At 43.7% G+C, this 16,280-nt stretch overlaps 1 protein-coding gene across 2 annotated transcripts in view; it reads left to right on the top strand.

The window, feature by feature from the left end:
- The first annotated feature begins 44 nt into the window (after positions 1-44).
- LOC110202412 (putative acyl-CoA dehydrogenase 6) overlaps positions 45-16,280 on the top strand; it is a 43,027-nt gene continuing 26,791 nt past the window's right edge. For both annotated transcript variants that reach the window (XM_020978531.2, XM_020978530.2), the window contains exons 1-2: positions 45-404; positions 15,069-15,189. In XM_020978531.2, coding sequence (XP_020834190.1) covers positions 45-404; positions 15,069-15,189 — 481 coding nt within the window. The remainder of the gene's footprint in view (positions 405-15,068; positions 15,190-16,280) is intronic.

The raw sequence follows: 16,280 nt of genomic DNA, 5'->3' as shown, positions 1-16,280 counted from the left end.
CTGGGTTCTCTGAGGCTGGGTTGGTGGATAGGCAGCCAGGGCAGATGAACTTTGTGCTGGGAGGAGCTGACTGGAGGGAGGTGGGTGGTAGAGACGGCCTAGCCGAGACGTGTTGGGAGCTGAGCCCCCGCCCCGCGCTGGCACACTCCCCAGCCTGCTGGCCTCTCCGTTGCTCCCTCGTCACTTTGTACATCATGGCCCGCTGCTGGGCTGCGCTGGCTGGGCGCTGGCTGAGGAGTCCAGACGCGGCCCAGGCCCTTTTTCTAGGGCTCCCCAAGGGCGGCCGCAGCTTCTCCTCGCATCCCTCCTCCCCAGAGACTGTCCAGGAAGGTGGCAGCCCCAGCAGCGCAGACCCGCTGTACTACACAGAGGAGCACCAGGCCCTGAGGGCTTCCCTGCGGAAGGTAGCGGCAGCCACCAGTCCAAGGAGGGCCCCACCAACTCCCGGGAGCGCTCGCCCTTCTTTCTCCTCCCGTCTTCTTCCTCTCTTGCCCTTCCTTTCCTCTTAGTTGAGGCTCCGGGAGCCCTACAGGAAGGTCTATGCTCAGCTGCACAGGCAAGCGGCTGGCTTCCTTGCTAACTGACCCCCTGGGGAAGTCCCCCCAAGGAAGCAGACCACCCAGGGCTGGAAGATCCGGTAGCCGCGCTGAGCTCTGCTGTGCAGAGAAGCCTGACCCTCCCCCTGCCAGGCCGGCTTTTTGGTCTTCGTTCCCTTCAGTTCGTATGAGGGGGTGACCTTGGCCGTCCCGCGGGTTCGGACCTACAGCGGAAAGCGGCGATTTCTTTGCGCTTTTCAGGGTGTGGGCGTCGGTGTGGTGGGTGCTAAATTAGGTATGGTCAGGACGTGGGCCTGGTGCCTTTGGTTAGCTGAGGCGGGAGGTGGGGGCAGGGAGGATCGTGGCAAGCGTTTCAGTATGGGAGCCGGCAGATGTTCGGTACTGCCCGCCCAGGGACCTCTGGCGACTGTTCACACGCCTTTCTCTCTGTCTCTCCATCCCTCTCTTTGCTTCTCTCATTCCCTAGGTCTGTTTCTGTCTCTGTCTCTGCCTCTGTTTTCGCCTCTGTGTCTCTCTTTCCGTCTCTCAGTCTGCCTTTTTTTTTTTCTCTCTTATTCCTTTGCTGTCTCTTTCTCTGTCATTTCTCTCTGTAGCTCTCTGGTCTCTGCCTGTCTTTTGTCCTCCCCCCATCCCCCTCACCCTTATGTTCTCTGTAATATTAGGATGACAGTATTCATGCCACTGGAGGAGGCAGTGAGAAGAAGTCTGAGGAGCACCATTAGGATCTAAAGCCCTAGAGAAGCACTTAAGGGTCTTTGTGTGTCAGGCACTGTGCTGAAGGCTGGGGGGACCAACACAAGCCAATCAGCAGCTGCGGAGGTACCCTGTGGGGGAGGGGGACCAGCAGTTGGCAGTAGAGCCAGGAGGGAAAAGACGGCTGGCAGGCCTGGGCCTCTCCACAAAGTGGAGGCCCTAGGTGAAGCCTTGGGCGGGCCACACCAACAGGGTCACATCAGCTCAGCTGCATTTGCCAGTGATTTTGAAATCTGAATACGCCTTGCCGGAATGGAATATTCGCACTGGCAAGAGGGAGACCAATTTGCTTTGAATTCTTGGCCAAATTTTCTGCCCTTTCTCCTGTGTGAGCTGGCTAAGAGCCCTGCCATTTCTTGTTTGTTTCGTTACAGACAGAAATACCCATAAAAATCTAACAAGTGGAAGCAGGGAGTGAAATTATTGAGCCCACTCACTTTTGTCCCAGATCCCAGTCTGGTTGCTGAGGCTGTGAAACATCAGGTTAGCTTGCTTCCTACTCCCCAACCCTAGGCTTGCCCCCAAAGGAAATTCAGGCTTTTGTGGGGCTGGTTCCTGAGCAGATCCTTCTGTTACAGATCAGGTGATACATCTGGACTTCCAGGTCCTTCCTGTTCCCAAGGTCTGTAGTCAGGACCAGACCACAGGGAGGGAGCGCCAGTCTGAGTCTGCAACAATAGAGAGCATGAACCCTGTTCCCTGGGCAGTTTTCCAGTGGTTTGAGAAGGACAATGCCTGTGGCTCCCTAACAGTCTTTGGATGGATGTCAAAAAACAAACCCAGAGGGGTCTTTTCTGAAAGGGACACATTTCCCTGAAGCACCTTTTAGAAAATCATTTTCTTTCTGGAAATGTTGAGGCTCCCCTTTGTCTTCTCCTGGAGAAGTGTGGAAATGAGTTTCACACCGCAAGTGTGTGCCTTCCACAGGTGGGGGTGACATTTATTTATTTGTTACAAATAAAAGAACAGGTTTGTTGGTGGACACTCCTGGTGACCAGGAAAAGTTTGTCTCATAGTTGGATCCCTGGAACACTCTTCTCCTCTTTCTGGGCAAGTTACCATTTGCCTCAGTCTACTCATCTGTAAAAATGAGATGGAGAAGGAAATGGCAAACTACTGCAGTATCTTTGCCAAGAAAACCCCAACTGGGGTCACAAGGAGTTGAATATGACTGAAATATAATTCAAAATGACTCTTTTTCTTCCTCCTTCTCCCCCTCTTCCTCTTTCTTCTTCTTCCTCTTCCCTCCTCCTTCTCCTCTTCACCTTGTCTGCTGCCAAGTCTTGTCACCACCAGCTTGGCTGCCTTCGTCTGGATGTGATCCAACTGGGCATCCCTTCACACATGCCATTCTCCTGTGCCTGTCTCAGAAGTGGTTTCAGGCTTCTGTGTTTTTCACTCAGGGCTAGAGCAGTGGGGTTTGGGTGTCCCTCCTGCCCTCTGTAGTGGCTACTGCTTTGAACATCCTGGAAGAAGTCTGCAGGGTGCCTGTTTGCTGGCACTGGCCTCTAGCCCCATGACTCGATTTGGCTGGATCCTGGGTTTCCTCTGGGGACAGGGAAGACTGAGGGGGCACTTCACACTTGGCAATTTGCAAGACCACTCACTGTGTTTCCTCCTTTGCTACTCACCTTCAGATTCTACCTTTCTGAGTTTAACCTCAGGGATCTCCCTTCCCCTCAGCAGTCTCTGACCCAGGAATATGGCCCTCACACTCTCAGGCCCCTTTTTCTGGTCACACTTCAGTACCTCCCCTAACCTGATCCAGCTTCCCTTCTGGCAGGTCGGACTTTGATCTGGACCAGCCTTGTGACAGCACCTTTGCTCTCTGGTTGCTCCACTTCCTGGAAGGAAAGCTTTCTCTAATTACCAGAAGAACATTGGCTCTTTCAGCTCCCTTTAATGTGGGATTCTCCCCTCCCTTAGAAGAGACGGAGGTCCCCAATTCCATTTGCTTCAGCTCAGGGCCAAGAAGCCTCTCTGGGGTAGGGGTTAGAGGGAAAGAGGTATTCCCTTCCCAAAGAAATGTCCCAGGAATAGGGGCTCCTCTGTCCTGTGGTTGGTGGGCATTGTGGTGTAGAGTTCTGCAGAGAGAACCTGGGTCTGACCTGCTTTAGACCCTCTGTGCTTGGATTTCCTCACATGCCAAATGGGACAATCATACACATACAGACTGCCTTGTGGGGTTGTGGGTGGGATGCCTGAAGCTTGCTGGGGTGAGGGCTTATTTTTTATTGAAGGTTGATCTGGAACCTCTCCCCTTTCCCCCACATCAGAACCTCTGAGAATCAGCCAGTCCACACATACATCATAAAATAAGAAGTGTTAACTGACATTTATGTAGCACCTTAAAGTTCAGAGTTCACTTTATACCCATTAACTTGTCTGGTCCTCAAGACAGCCCTGTGAGATGAGCACCTCAGGCATTATCCCAATATGCAAATGGAGAAACAGAGCCTCAGACAAGTCAGGTGACTTTCCTAGGGTCACAGAAGCTCGTATGTGTCTGAGGTGGAGTTTCAGGCCTTTGGGATTCTAAGTCCAGCATTTTCTCCATCTGGCCATTCAGGCTTTCGATTAAGCACTCACTCGTGCCTGAGCACTATTGGACACATCATCATCCCGGTTGCTTTAGGTATCTCAAACGCATCCCGTACAAAACAGACCACATAACATTGCACCTAATCTATCAATTCAATAAATATTTGTTAGCATATAGTAATGTACCAGGCACTTGTGCTAAGTGCAGAGGTCACAAATAAGGAAGAAGGACAGTCCCTACCCTCAGGGTGTTTATAATCTAATGGGCAGGAATGGGAGGTACTCAATACCAGGCAGAAAGTTCCATGGAGTCAAAGCTATGCCTCACTTCACCTGAAAGGTTGTGAACCTTCTAACAAGGAAGGCTTTGCTCTACCCTCCAGCCCTGCAGTTAGAGGGAACAGGTCAGGGAGGAAAAGTTGAGAAGGTGTGAGAGGACCAAAGCCTGAGCAATCTTGTGGTGAGGGCATTTCAGGCAACCTTGCCCTCCAGGCACTCAGAGTTGCAACCTTGGAATCACTTGGATTCCTCTCTCATCCAATCAGTTGCCAGTTGACAATTTTACCTCCACCTCAAGCTGCCCTCCCCACTGGACTGTCCAGTCCTACTGGTCCAGGTCCTCTTAATCTCCTTTGGTGCCCAGAAAAAGGGGGCATGTTCACTCTTCTACCCTCCAAATCTGGAGGCCAAAGGGCATGCTGAGATCTTGGATTCCAAAGAAGCTGGCCTCTTGTCCTGCATGCCAGGTGGCAAAGAGCCCAACCTGAGTCTCCTTTGTTGCTTGCCTCAGGCAAGAAGGCTTGTTGGAGGGAGGATGTGGGAGGAAGGATGGATTTCTGTGGGGCTTGGACAGTCCCCAGCTGCATCCCACATTGGCAGTGAGAGAGTGAAGGAGCAGAAGACCCTCTTTTGCTGTTTCCCAGTGACATGGCTGTAGCAACGGCTTTCTTTTATTCTTTAAATCACAGAGACTTTTAAATTCTTTTACCCCCCCCAGTGCCAAATTCTCTCCTTCCCTCCCTCTCTCCCCCACCCAAAAAGAAGGCAAGAAAAACAAAAACCCATTACAAATATGTGCAGTCATGTAAAACAAAATTTCTTCATTATTTCTTTAATCTCCTCTTCAGTGGTGGTGAATTCAGTTTTTTCATTTTTGATACTGGTATTTTGACTTTCTTCTTTTTTGTTTTAAATCAAATTAACCAAAGGTTTATCTATTTTGTTAACTTTTTCATAAAACCAGACCTTAGTTTTATTTATTAGTTCAATAGGTTTTTTTTTTTGGTGAGGCAATTGGGGTTCAGTGACTTGCCCAGGGTCACACAGCTAGCAAGTGTCAAGTATCTGAGGTCAGATTTGAAGTTAAGTCCTCCTGACTCTAGGGCCAGAGCTCTATCCACTGCACCACTAGCTGCCCCATTCAATAATTTTCTTACTTTCAATTTTATTAGTCTCTCCTTTGATTTTCAGGATTTCCAATTTGGTATTTAATCGGGATTTTGAATTTGTTCTTTTTCTAGTTTTTTTAGTTGCATGCCTAATTCATTGAGTTGTTCTTTCTCTGTTTTATTGATGTACACATTTAGAGATATAAATTTCCCCCTAAGTATTGCTTTGGCTGCACCCCATAAATTTTGATATATTGTCTCATTATTGTCATTCTGTTTGATGAAATTATTGATTGTTTCTATGATTTATTCTTTGACCCACTTGTTCTTTAGGTTTAGATTATTTTGTTTCCTATTAATGTTTGAGCTATCTTTCCATGGCTTTTATTAAGTGTAATTTTATTGCATTATGATCTGAAAATGATGCATTTAATATCTCTGCCTTTCTGCATTTGATTGTAGGTTTTATGCCCTAATTGTATTATGGTCGATTTTTGTGTAGGTGCCCTGTCCCACTGAGATTTTTTTTCCAGATGTCTATCATATCTAAATTTTCTAAAATTATATTCACCTCCTTAACTTCTTTCTTGTTTATTTGGTGATTAAATTTATCTAGTTCTGAGGGGGGAAAGTTGAGGTCCCCCATGAGTATAGTTTTATTATCTATTTCCTCCTCTAACTTATTTAACTTCTTCTTTAGAAATTTGGATGCTATACCATTTGGTGTATATGTTTAGTATTGATATTATTTCATTATCTCGGCTACCTTTTAGCAAGATATAGTTTCTTTCCTTGTCTCTTTTAATTAGATCTGTTTTTGCTTTTGCTTTGTCTGAGAGCAGGATTGCTACCCCACTTTTTTTTTTTTACTTTAACTGAAGCATAATAGATTCTGCTGCAGTTTTTTTACCTTTACTCTATGTATGTCTCTCTGCTTCAGGTGTGTTTCTTGTAAACAACATATTGTAGGATTCCAGTTTTTAATCTACTCTACAATCCATTTCCATTTAATGGGAAGGTTTATCCCATTCACATTCATAGTTATGATTACTGTTTCCCTCTACCCTAGTTTTTCCTGTTTATACTTTCTCTCTCTCTCTCTCTCTCTCTCTCTCTCTCTCTCTCTCTCTCTCTCTCTCTCTCTCTCTCTCTCTCTTTCTCTTTCTCTCTCTCTCTTTCTCTCTCTCTTCCTCCTCCTCCTGCTCCTCCTCTTTCTCCTCCTCCTCCTCCTCCTTTCCTTTCACCCTGTTCCTCTTCATGAGTGTTTTTCTTCTGACCACCATTTCCCTCAATCTGTCCTCCCTTCTATCAGGTCTCCCCCTGACTTTTCTTGTTCCTCTCCCCTCTTACTTAGCTATAGAAGAAGATATATTTCTATACCCAACTGAATGTATGTTATTCCCTCTTTGGGCCAAATCCAATGGGAGTAAGGTTCAAACAGTGCTCATCCCCCTCCCTTCTTTCTCTCTACTGTAATAGGTCTTTTGCTCCTCTTCATGTGATGTAATTTACCCCATTCTGCCTCCCCCTTTCCTCTTCTCCCAGAATAACCCTTTTCAACACCACTTAATTTTTTATATCATCACATCAAAGTCAATTTATACCCACACCCTCTGTCTATGTAAATACTTTTTCTAACTGCCCTAATAGAGACACAGTTCTTAAGAGTTACAAATATCATCTTCCCATTTAGGGATGTAAACAGTTTGACCTTATTGAATAACATGGGATTTTTTTCCTGTTTACCTTTTTATGCTTCTCTTGAGTCTTGTATTTGAAAATTCAATTTTCTGTTCAGCTCTGGACTTTTAACCAGGAAATCTTGAAAGTCCCTTATTTCACTGAATGCCCATTCCCCCCCTGAAAGATTATGTTCAGTTTTGCTGTCTAGTTGATTCTTGGTTGTAATCCAATTTCCTTTGCTTTCCAGAATATCATATTCCAAGTCCTCTGATCCTTTAATGTAGAAATTGCTAAATCCTGTGTAATCCTGACTGTGGCTACTTGATATTTGAATTATTTCTTTCCAGCTCTTTGCAGTATTTTCTCCTTGATGTTATCATTGTGGAATTTGGCTATAATGTTCCTGAGGGTTTTCATTTTGGGATTTCTTTCAGGAAGTGATCTGTGGGTTCTATCAATTACTATTTTACCCTCTGGTTCTAGGCTATCAGGGCAGTTCTCCTGGATAATTTCTTGAAAGATAATGTCCAGGCTCTTTTTTTTTTTTTGATCACAGCTTTTAGGTAGTCCAATAATTCTTAAATTATCTCTCCTAGACCTATTTTCCAGGTCAGTTGTTTTCCCAATGAGATATTTTACATTTTCTTCTATTTTTTTCGTGCTTTTGATTTTGTTTGACTGATTCTTGATGTCTCATAGAGTCATTAGCTTCCACTTGCCTGACTCTAATTTTTAAGGAATTATTTTCTTGAGTTAGCTTTTTTACATCCTTTTCCATTTGGCCAATTCTACTTTTTAAAGAAGTTTTATTTTTCCAAGCTGTTAACTCTTTTTTTCACAATTCTCTTGCATCACCCTCATTTCTCTTCCCAATTTTCTTCTATCTCTTTTATTTGATTTTTAAAATCCTTTTTGGGCTCCCCCAGGAGGACTTTCTGGGCTTGAGACCAATTAATATTTTTCCTTGAGGCTTCACATGCAAGCTTCTTGACATTGTTGTACTCTTCTGAGTTTGTGTATTGATTTCCCCTATCACTATAGTAGCTTTCTATGGTCAGGGCTTCTTTTCGTTTTTGTTATTTGCTCATTTTCCAGCCTATTTCATGACTTGTAAAGTTGAGCTTTGCCCTTAGGGTACAGGGACCATTGTCCTACTGGGGCCAGAGGACTGATCCCTGGATTTCTGCCCTGGGGCCTCCAGGGCAGGGGACTCGCCTACTGATCCACTGTACCACTGGCCTGCTGAGCCAGGGCAACTCACCTTCAGTTACTGATCTGTGCTGGGGCTAGGAATCTGCCGCTGTCTTGCCTGGACACCTCTCATGCTGGGCCGCACTCCTTTTTTACCCAAAGGAGAGAGACCTTTCCTGCAGTCCTTCTGGGTTATCTTGGGCTGGGAAATTGTTTTACCCCATCCTTTTGTGGGTTCTGTCACTCTAGATTCATTTTGAGGCTTGATTTAAAGTTGTTTCAAGGGAAACTGAAGAGGGCTCTGCTTCCTATTTTATTTTTTAAGTAATACTTTATTTTTCCCTAATTCCATGTAAGGACAATTTTGACTCATGTTTTAGGATTAAGTGATTTGTTTTCTGATGACTGTTTAGTTTATGGTTCAAAGGCCCTTTCTTTATTGAAAATAATTTTATTGCATTGTGGTCTAAAAAGGGTGCATTTAATATTTCTGATTTCCTGCATTTATTTGTGAGGTTTTTATGGCCAATTTTGGTGAAAGTGTAATATACAGTTAAGAAATAGGTATACTCCTTTCTATTCTTATTCATTATTCTCCAGGTTGTTGTTGTTCAGTCACTTAGTAGCGTCTGACTCTTTCTGACCCTGTGGACCACAGCAAGCCAATGTTGTCCATTGGGTTTTCTTAGCAAAGATACTGGAGTGGTTTGTCATTTCCTTCTCCAGTTAGCAATTAATTATTATCCATAAATTAGATTGTATTCTGAAACCTAAAGTACTTAACTCATTTTATTTGATGAATAGTGTGTTGTTATTATTTTAATATTGAAACTTGCTTTTGAAAATATACTGATTTTTAGCAATACATGTTGACTTGTTTCACATAATGATTTTTAATTACTCGTAACAAAGAAATTTTCAGAATGCTAAAGTCATATTTGGTTAATGAGTCACAAAAAGTAGAAAAATGAAAAACTCTTCTACAGTTTATTCTCCAGAAGTCTGTCATGTATAACTTTTCTGAGATTCTACTATCTCCTTAATTTTTTTATTTTATGGCCAGGTTTATCTAGGTCTGAGAAGGATAAATTGAGGTCCCCTAATAGTATAGTTTTACTGCGTATTTTATCCTGTAACTCATCTAACTTTTCCTTTAAGACTTTGGATGGAAAAGCAGTGACTTGCTTGAGCTCTCCCCCAAACCCCTCCAAATACCTATAAAAATGGCTGTAAACAAATTCTAGAGCAGCAGAACCCACAAAAAGACATAGTGAAAAAAATTTCCAGCTCAAGACAACCTGGATGCTTGGTTAGAAAGGTCTATCACACCGGGCTGGGAGAGAAACGCAGTTCAGCATGGACGCTTGCGAAGACAAAGACCAGGCCTCAGTGAACATGGAGCAGGCCTCAGAGGACTGAATCATGGGCAGCTGTGGTGGTTTCCAGACTTCTCAACCCACAAATGCCAAAGACAACTTAGAAGGCCAGCAGGAAAGGTCTGTGACTTCAGTGAGAGAGAGAAGCTTGGTCCAAGCCCCAGGCCTGGCACAGTCCCCGGGTGGCAACTGCTTCCAGAGCTTCCAGCCCACAGACTGAGGGGGAATCTAAGTGGCTGATCAGAGGGGCATTGTGGGGATTTCTTTGCTGGTGCTGGTGCAGGATTCTCTTGCTTTGCCTGTGCTTGGATGTGGGTCACAGTTCTGGGTGGCCATTCTAGGGCAAGGAGGAGGGCTGGCATGGTGGAGCTTATAGTAGTGGTGGTGAAGAGGGAATCCTCCTCACAGTTCCAAGGCAGAAAAGAATGCTTGTGGTCACTCATCAGAGCACAGGCAAGGAAAGGAGTAAACACCTTGCCCTTGATCATACCACCTTGGAAGAACTGAAAATTTACAGATCCATAGAAGTGTCTCTGAAAACAGCTGCATAGAGCCCTCAAAGCTTGGGACAGTACATTCTCCACACTCCTTATCTTAACAAAGAGTTTGAAACTCAAGAAATTGGCTTGGATCATGAGCAAACCTCGCAAAAAAGTCAGACCATAGAATCTTTCTTTGGTGACAAAGAAGATCAAAATATACAATCAGAAGAAGACAACAAAGTCAAAGCTCCTACATCCAAAGCCTCCAAGAAAAATATAAATCAGTTCCAGGCCATGGAAGAGCTCAAAAATCATTTTGAGAAGCAAGTAAGAGAAGTAGAGGAAAAACTAGGAAGAGAAATGAGAGTGATGCAAGAAAATCATTAAAAACTAGTCAACAGCTTGCTAAATGAGACCCCCCCAAAAAAATATTGAAGAAAATAACACCTTAAAAAATAGCCTAACCCAAATGGCAAAAAAGGTCCAAAAATCCAATGAGGAGAAGAATGCCTTCAAAAGCAGAACTGGCCAAATGGAAAAGGAAGTTCAAAAGAAAATACTTCCTTAAAAATTAGAATGGAGCAATTGGAAGCTAGCGAACCAAAAGAATGAAAAAATAGAAGGCAATGTGAAATATCTCATTGGAAAAACTACTGACTTGGAAAATAGATCCAGGAGAGAGAATTTAAAAATTATTGGATTATCTGAAAGCCATGATCAAAAAAAGAGCCTAGACATCACCTTTCAAGAAATTATCAAGGAAAACTGCCCTGATATTCTAGAACCAGAGGATAAAATAGAAATTGAAAGAAACCACTGATCACCTCCTGAAAGAGATCCCCAAAGGAAAACTCCTAGGAATATTGTAGCCAAATTCCAGACTTCCCAGGTCAAGGAAAAAATATTGCAAGCAGCCAGAAAAAAACAATTCAAATATTGTGGAAACACAATCAGGATAATGCAGGATTTAGCAGCTTCTACATTAGGGGACCACAGGCTTGGAATGTGATATTCCAGAGGGCAAAGGAGATAGGATTACAGCCAAGAATCACCTACCTAGCAAAACTGAGAATAATCCTTCCAGGGAAAAATGGACATTCAGTGAAATAGAGGACTTTCAAGCATTCTTGATGAAAAGACTAGAGCTGAATAGAAAATTTGACTTTCAAATACAAGACTCAAGAGAAGCATGAAGAGATAAACAGGAAAGAGAAATTGTAAGGGACTTATTAAGGTTGAGCTGTTTATATTCCTACATGGAAAGATGATGTTTATAACTCATGAGACCTTTGTCAGTATTAGGGTAGTTGGAAGGAAAAAATTTTATGTATGTATACATATATATAGATATAGATAAATAGACAGACAAAGACAGACAGATCGACAGACAGACAGATAGATAGATAGATAGATAGATAGATAGATAGATAGATAGATAGATAGATAGATAGGTGATAGACAGATAAATAGAGGGCACAGGGTGAGTTGAAGATGAAGGGGTGATATCTGGAGAAGGAGAAAGGGAGAGGTAGAATGGGGTAAATTATCTCACATAAGACAGACAAGAAAAGGCTTTTACAGTGGAGGGGAAGTAGGGGATGGTGAGAGAGAATGAGTGAATCTTATTCTCATCAGATTTGGCTTAAGGAGGGAATAACATATACACTCAAAAGGAATGGAAAGCTATCTTACTCTGCAGGAAAATAGGGGGCAAGGGGTTGAGAGTGTGGGTATGATAGAGGGGAGGACAGATTGTGGAAGGGGGTAATCAGAAGCAAACACTTTTGAGGAGGGACAGGGTCAAAAGAGGGAATAGAATAAGTGGGGGGCAGGATAGGATTAAGGGAAATAGAATTAGTTTTCCACAGCATGACTACTATGGAAGTGTTTTGCGTGACACATGTATAACCTGTATTGAGTTTCTTGCCTTTTCAATAAGGGTGGGTGGGGAGGGAGGAAGGGAGAAAGTTTGGAACCCAAAGTTTTAAAAACAAATGTTAAAAATGTACTTTCACAGGCAACTGGGAAAAAGATATACAGGCAATGGGGTATAGAAACCTATCCTGCCCTACAGGAAAATAGAAGAGGAAGGGGATAAGAGAAGGGAGAGAGATAGAAGGAAGGGCAGATTAGGGGAAAGGGTATTCAGAATGCATGTTGTCTTGATGTTGGGGGAGGGATGAGATGGGGAGAAAATTTGGAATGAAAATCTTGTGGAAGTGAATGCTGCAAACTAAAAATAAATAAATTAATGAATATTTTAAAAAAGACTTTGGGTGTTGTGCTATGTAGCGCATATATGTTCAATATTGATATTCAGTCATTGTGTATGGTACTTTTTAACAAAATAAATTTCCTCCTTTACCTTTTTATTAGTTCTTTACTTTTAATTAGTTCTATTTTTGCTTTTGTTTTGTCTGATTGGCACACCACCCTGTTCTACTTTAAATTCTGTTCCAGACCCTTATTTTAACTCTATGTGAATTTTTCTGTTTCAAATGTGGTTGGTTTTTTTTGGCTAGACAATGGGGTTAAGTAAGGTCACACAGCTAGTAAGTGTTATGTGTCTGAGGCTGGATTTGAACTCAGGTCCTCCTGAATCCAGGGCCAGCACTCTATCCACTGCACCACCTAGCTGCCCTCAAATGTGTTTCTTAAAACAATTTATTGCTGCATTCTTGTTTCTAGTCTGTTCTCTTGTCTCTTCTGTTTTATGTGTGAATTCATCCCGTTCACACTCACAGTTGTAATTGTTAACTCTGTGTTTCCCTCCATCTTATTTTCCTCTATGCATCCTTCTCTTGTTTTCACCCTGTCTCCATCTCAAGAGTATGTTTTGTTTCTGATTAATCCCTCCTTTGGCCTGCTTTCCATCTTACCTGACCCTTTCCCTCCTACTTCCCTGTTGGGTGAGGTGAATTTCTGCACCTAATTGTGCATGTTTATTCTTCCCTCCTTCATCCAGTTTAGATGAAAGTGAAGTGTAAGTGTTGCCTGCTTTCCTCCTGTGCCCTCTCCATTGCATAAACTCTCTTGCTCACTCCATTTTTGGGAGATAAATTTTCCCATTCATCCTTCCTTCTTTCCCAGTGCATTCTTCTTAACCATTCTTCCATTCTGCTCTTGAGATCATTCCAAACAATAGAATCACACCAAGACCCTTTGTCTAGAATCCCTTTAAAAGCCCTAGAGATGATAAAATTCTGAGGGATATCACATGTAGAAGATGAAATGCGGAAACAAAGATTCAAGCAAGCAATACATGCCAATTGCATAACAAATCAGAACCTGGCCTTCTCAAGTTGGCACTGAACCCTGCCTACAAGCAGAAATAGATTTTTATGCATTAAGAGTAAACAATTAACAGTATATTAACCAGGATCCAAACTTAGGCAATCTGATTTCTAATTGGAGGAAAAATAGGGGCTTTCCAAGTTGGGAGGGGGAGAGTGAACAGGTACAATTCCCTGAATTCAGAAAAAGAGGTGTCTCCCACCCCATCACCCAACTGTCTGTATTCAATTAAAGGAACATGGAAACAAATAACTGATTGATCAGACAGAGCTAGTTTTTAGATAAGACATGGGTTTCTTGAGATGTGGAATTGTGAGAAAACTTCTTGCATCAATCTTAGGATATGACCAGGTTTCTGGTCCTTAATTAAGGGTTTCTAAGCAACAGGTAGGAATTGTTCAGCTTCCCAGCCACTCAGGGCTAGGTTCAAACAATGCAATAAATTCCCAAAGCTGAATAAAGTTTTCTCACAAGACAGACATTGCAATAGACCCATAGTTGAATAGAAAGGGAACTGAGCTAGATTCAGAATTGAGTCACAAGATGGAGTCAGTGTGGTTCATTCATTCCCACAATTCTTGAGGGGAGGGACTGGGGCATGTGTACATCCTTGATGGCCAGCATGGAGCCTGCCTGTTACCTAGTCGTTATAAAAACTTGTCGAATGAATGTCAAATTGCTTGGCCGATCTGTAAGGCATTTAGGGTTATCTGCTCATTTGAAGGGGCTTATGTTGTGTTTAGGGGGAGAAAACAAATTATGGTAGACTCAGTGAGTACTGAATCATGGCATTAGAAAGCACAGGAATTGCATGACCACTCTTGCTGTCCAAAGCTGGTGCTCAGACTGACCAGACCCCAGCATGCCAGATATCACTGGTTGGCCACATTCACAAGGAGCGGAAGCTACCATTCAATACCCCAGCAGGGCAAGGGAAGACCCTAAATGCAGCATTATAATAGACGGTGTTTAGCCATCCCTACATATGGTCCCTTCTCCTCCCCCACCCCACACACAAAGAGAGAGAGAGAGAGAGAGAGAGAGAGAGAGAGAGAGAGAGAGAGAGAGAGAGAGAGAGAGAGAGAGAAAGTACAAGGGGGCAGGAGACAGGGAAATCAAGTGATTTTATGCAAGCATATTGAGACATTGGGTGTTTAATCCAACATATGTGTTTATAAACATGCACATATGTACACAGTTTTTCTGTACCACAGATAATTATCATGAGGAGAAGGGGGATTAGACTTCTGATTTCATCTGTGCAGGAGCTCCCAGTGAACTCTTTCTACCAGTTCAGGTTTCAGAGAGTGACCCAAAACATCGAGGGTTAAATGAATCACTGGGGTCATACAGCCCGTGTTCTTACTGTACAACCAAGCAGGTCTTGAGCCCAGGTCTTCCTCACTCCCTGTCTGGCTCTGTCTGCATCCCCCTGATGTCTTCTACTGGGTCAAGCTTATGGTGTCAAACACAGTCCCAGGACAGCTAAGGTGGGTGAACCAGCTAGATTCTCGAAGGAGAGGCACTCAAGTATCCAGTGAGAAGGCTGTTTGTTATTTATTCAGCTTCAGAGACTGGAGAAATGAATAGGATTTCTTTCTGAAATGGGGGAGACTCATTCATGACTGACATTGGTCATGAAACACTCAGCAACATGGATGGCCTCTGTCTCCGGTGCCAGGGCCTTGGAAGACAGAAGTCAGGGCTAAGGATTGATGCAACCTTCAGGATGGAAACTGGGGCTCTTGCAGGAAATATCCCATCTTTCTAACAGGGTTTCTCTTGTTTTTCTTTTCATTATAGATTATTGATAAGGAGATTAACCCATTTGTGGACAAATGGGAAGAAGAACGATGCTTCCCAGCCCATCACATATTCAAGATTCTAGGGCAAGCTGGCTTCCTGGGTGTGAACAAGGCTAAAAGTAAGAGGTGGGGGGGGGAGGGGGAGAGATATGTGTGGTTCCACTGAAACACTGAGTCAGTGAACTTCTCTTTCAAATGCTGTCTTTCAAAATTAGTGTGCCCACATAGTATGCTTTAAGAAGACAGTCCCTGGCAATTCATGCAAAACCGTATTCAGTCTGTGACTTACTGTGAGTCCCAATGAGAGCCGATCAAAGCCCAGACCTGGACCATTCTCTTGAGGCCAGAAAGACTTTTCTCCTCTTTCTGGAGCGTTTGGGGGAAGGAGGAGTTCCAAGAACTGCCTGACCTCAGAGGGAGCCTGACCTCAGGCATTTGGACAGATCCCGTCAGTCTGGCTCACAATGGCCCAGGAAATGCTGATTTAGCAGAATGCAGAGGACTAATAGGAAAGGGCAAGGAGAATTAGGGCGAGAAGGGGGCAGGCCTAGGAGTGTGCTCAGCCAGGTTCAGACCTTCCCTCTGATCTCAGTAGCTGCTTCTCTAATGGGATGTGACAGCCTGGCTGAGGCTGAGGGATTTGAGTGTATTTTAAGACATTGTCTTCCATCCGTCAGTAGTGAATATGACCTGGTCTCACTTTCCCAAAGTCAGGGAGGTTGCGCCTCCTCTCCCTCTCAGGGGTTCTATGGGTACCCCTGAGGGATTGGAGCTGTCTCCCTCTATTGCTGTTGACTGGAACCACGTTCTGATGTGGTTTCCCTCTTCCGTTAGCCTCCAGTGACTGAGTGCCCTACTTTTATTTCACCTCCCTTTCTTTTTACACAGGGATATGTAAAGATTTAGTCAGAACACTCTCCCTGCCTAGTGTGTGTGTGGGAGGATGGTCACATTCCCATCTACTTCCCATAGCCTCTGGGGAGAAGGGGCTCAAAGTTAAGGCAGTTTCTGTACAGCATCGATTTGGTCTCACCAAGTTCATGTCCAAATATGATTTTGATACAGGGTGAACCCTTATATCCGCCTCAATGGCTGGACTCAGAGGTTGAAGGTCACTCCTGGATCCTCATGGTCTCGAGGTTGGACATGAACCTGGACCTTTGGAAACTCATCAGGTTGTGGTCTCCAACTTCCTTCCCCTGAAGGAAAA

This window comes from Phascolarctos cinereus, unplaced genomic scaffold (assembly GCF_003287225.1).
Source record: "Phascolarctos cinereus isolate Bilbo 61053 unplaced genomic scaffold, phaCin_HiC Scaffold_4;HRSCAF=312, whole genome shotgun sequence".
In the NCBI taxonomy this organism is placed as follows: domain Eukaryota; kingdom Metazoa; phylum Chordata; class Mammalia; order Diprotodontia; family Phascolarctidae; genus Phascolarctos; species Phascolarctos cinereus.
Note: the sequence above shows the minus strand (reverse complement) of the source record. Positions and strands in the feature narration are given on the sequence as shown.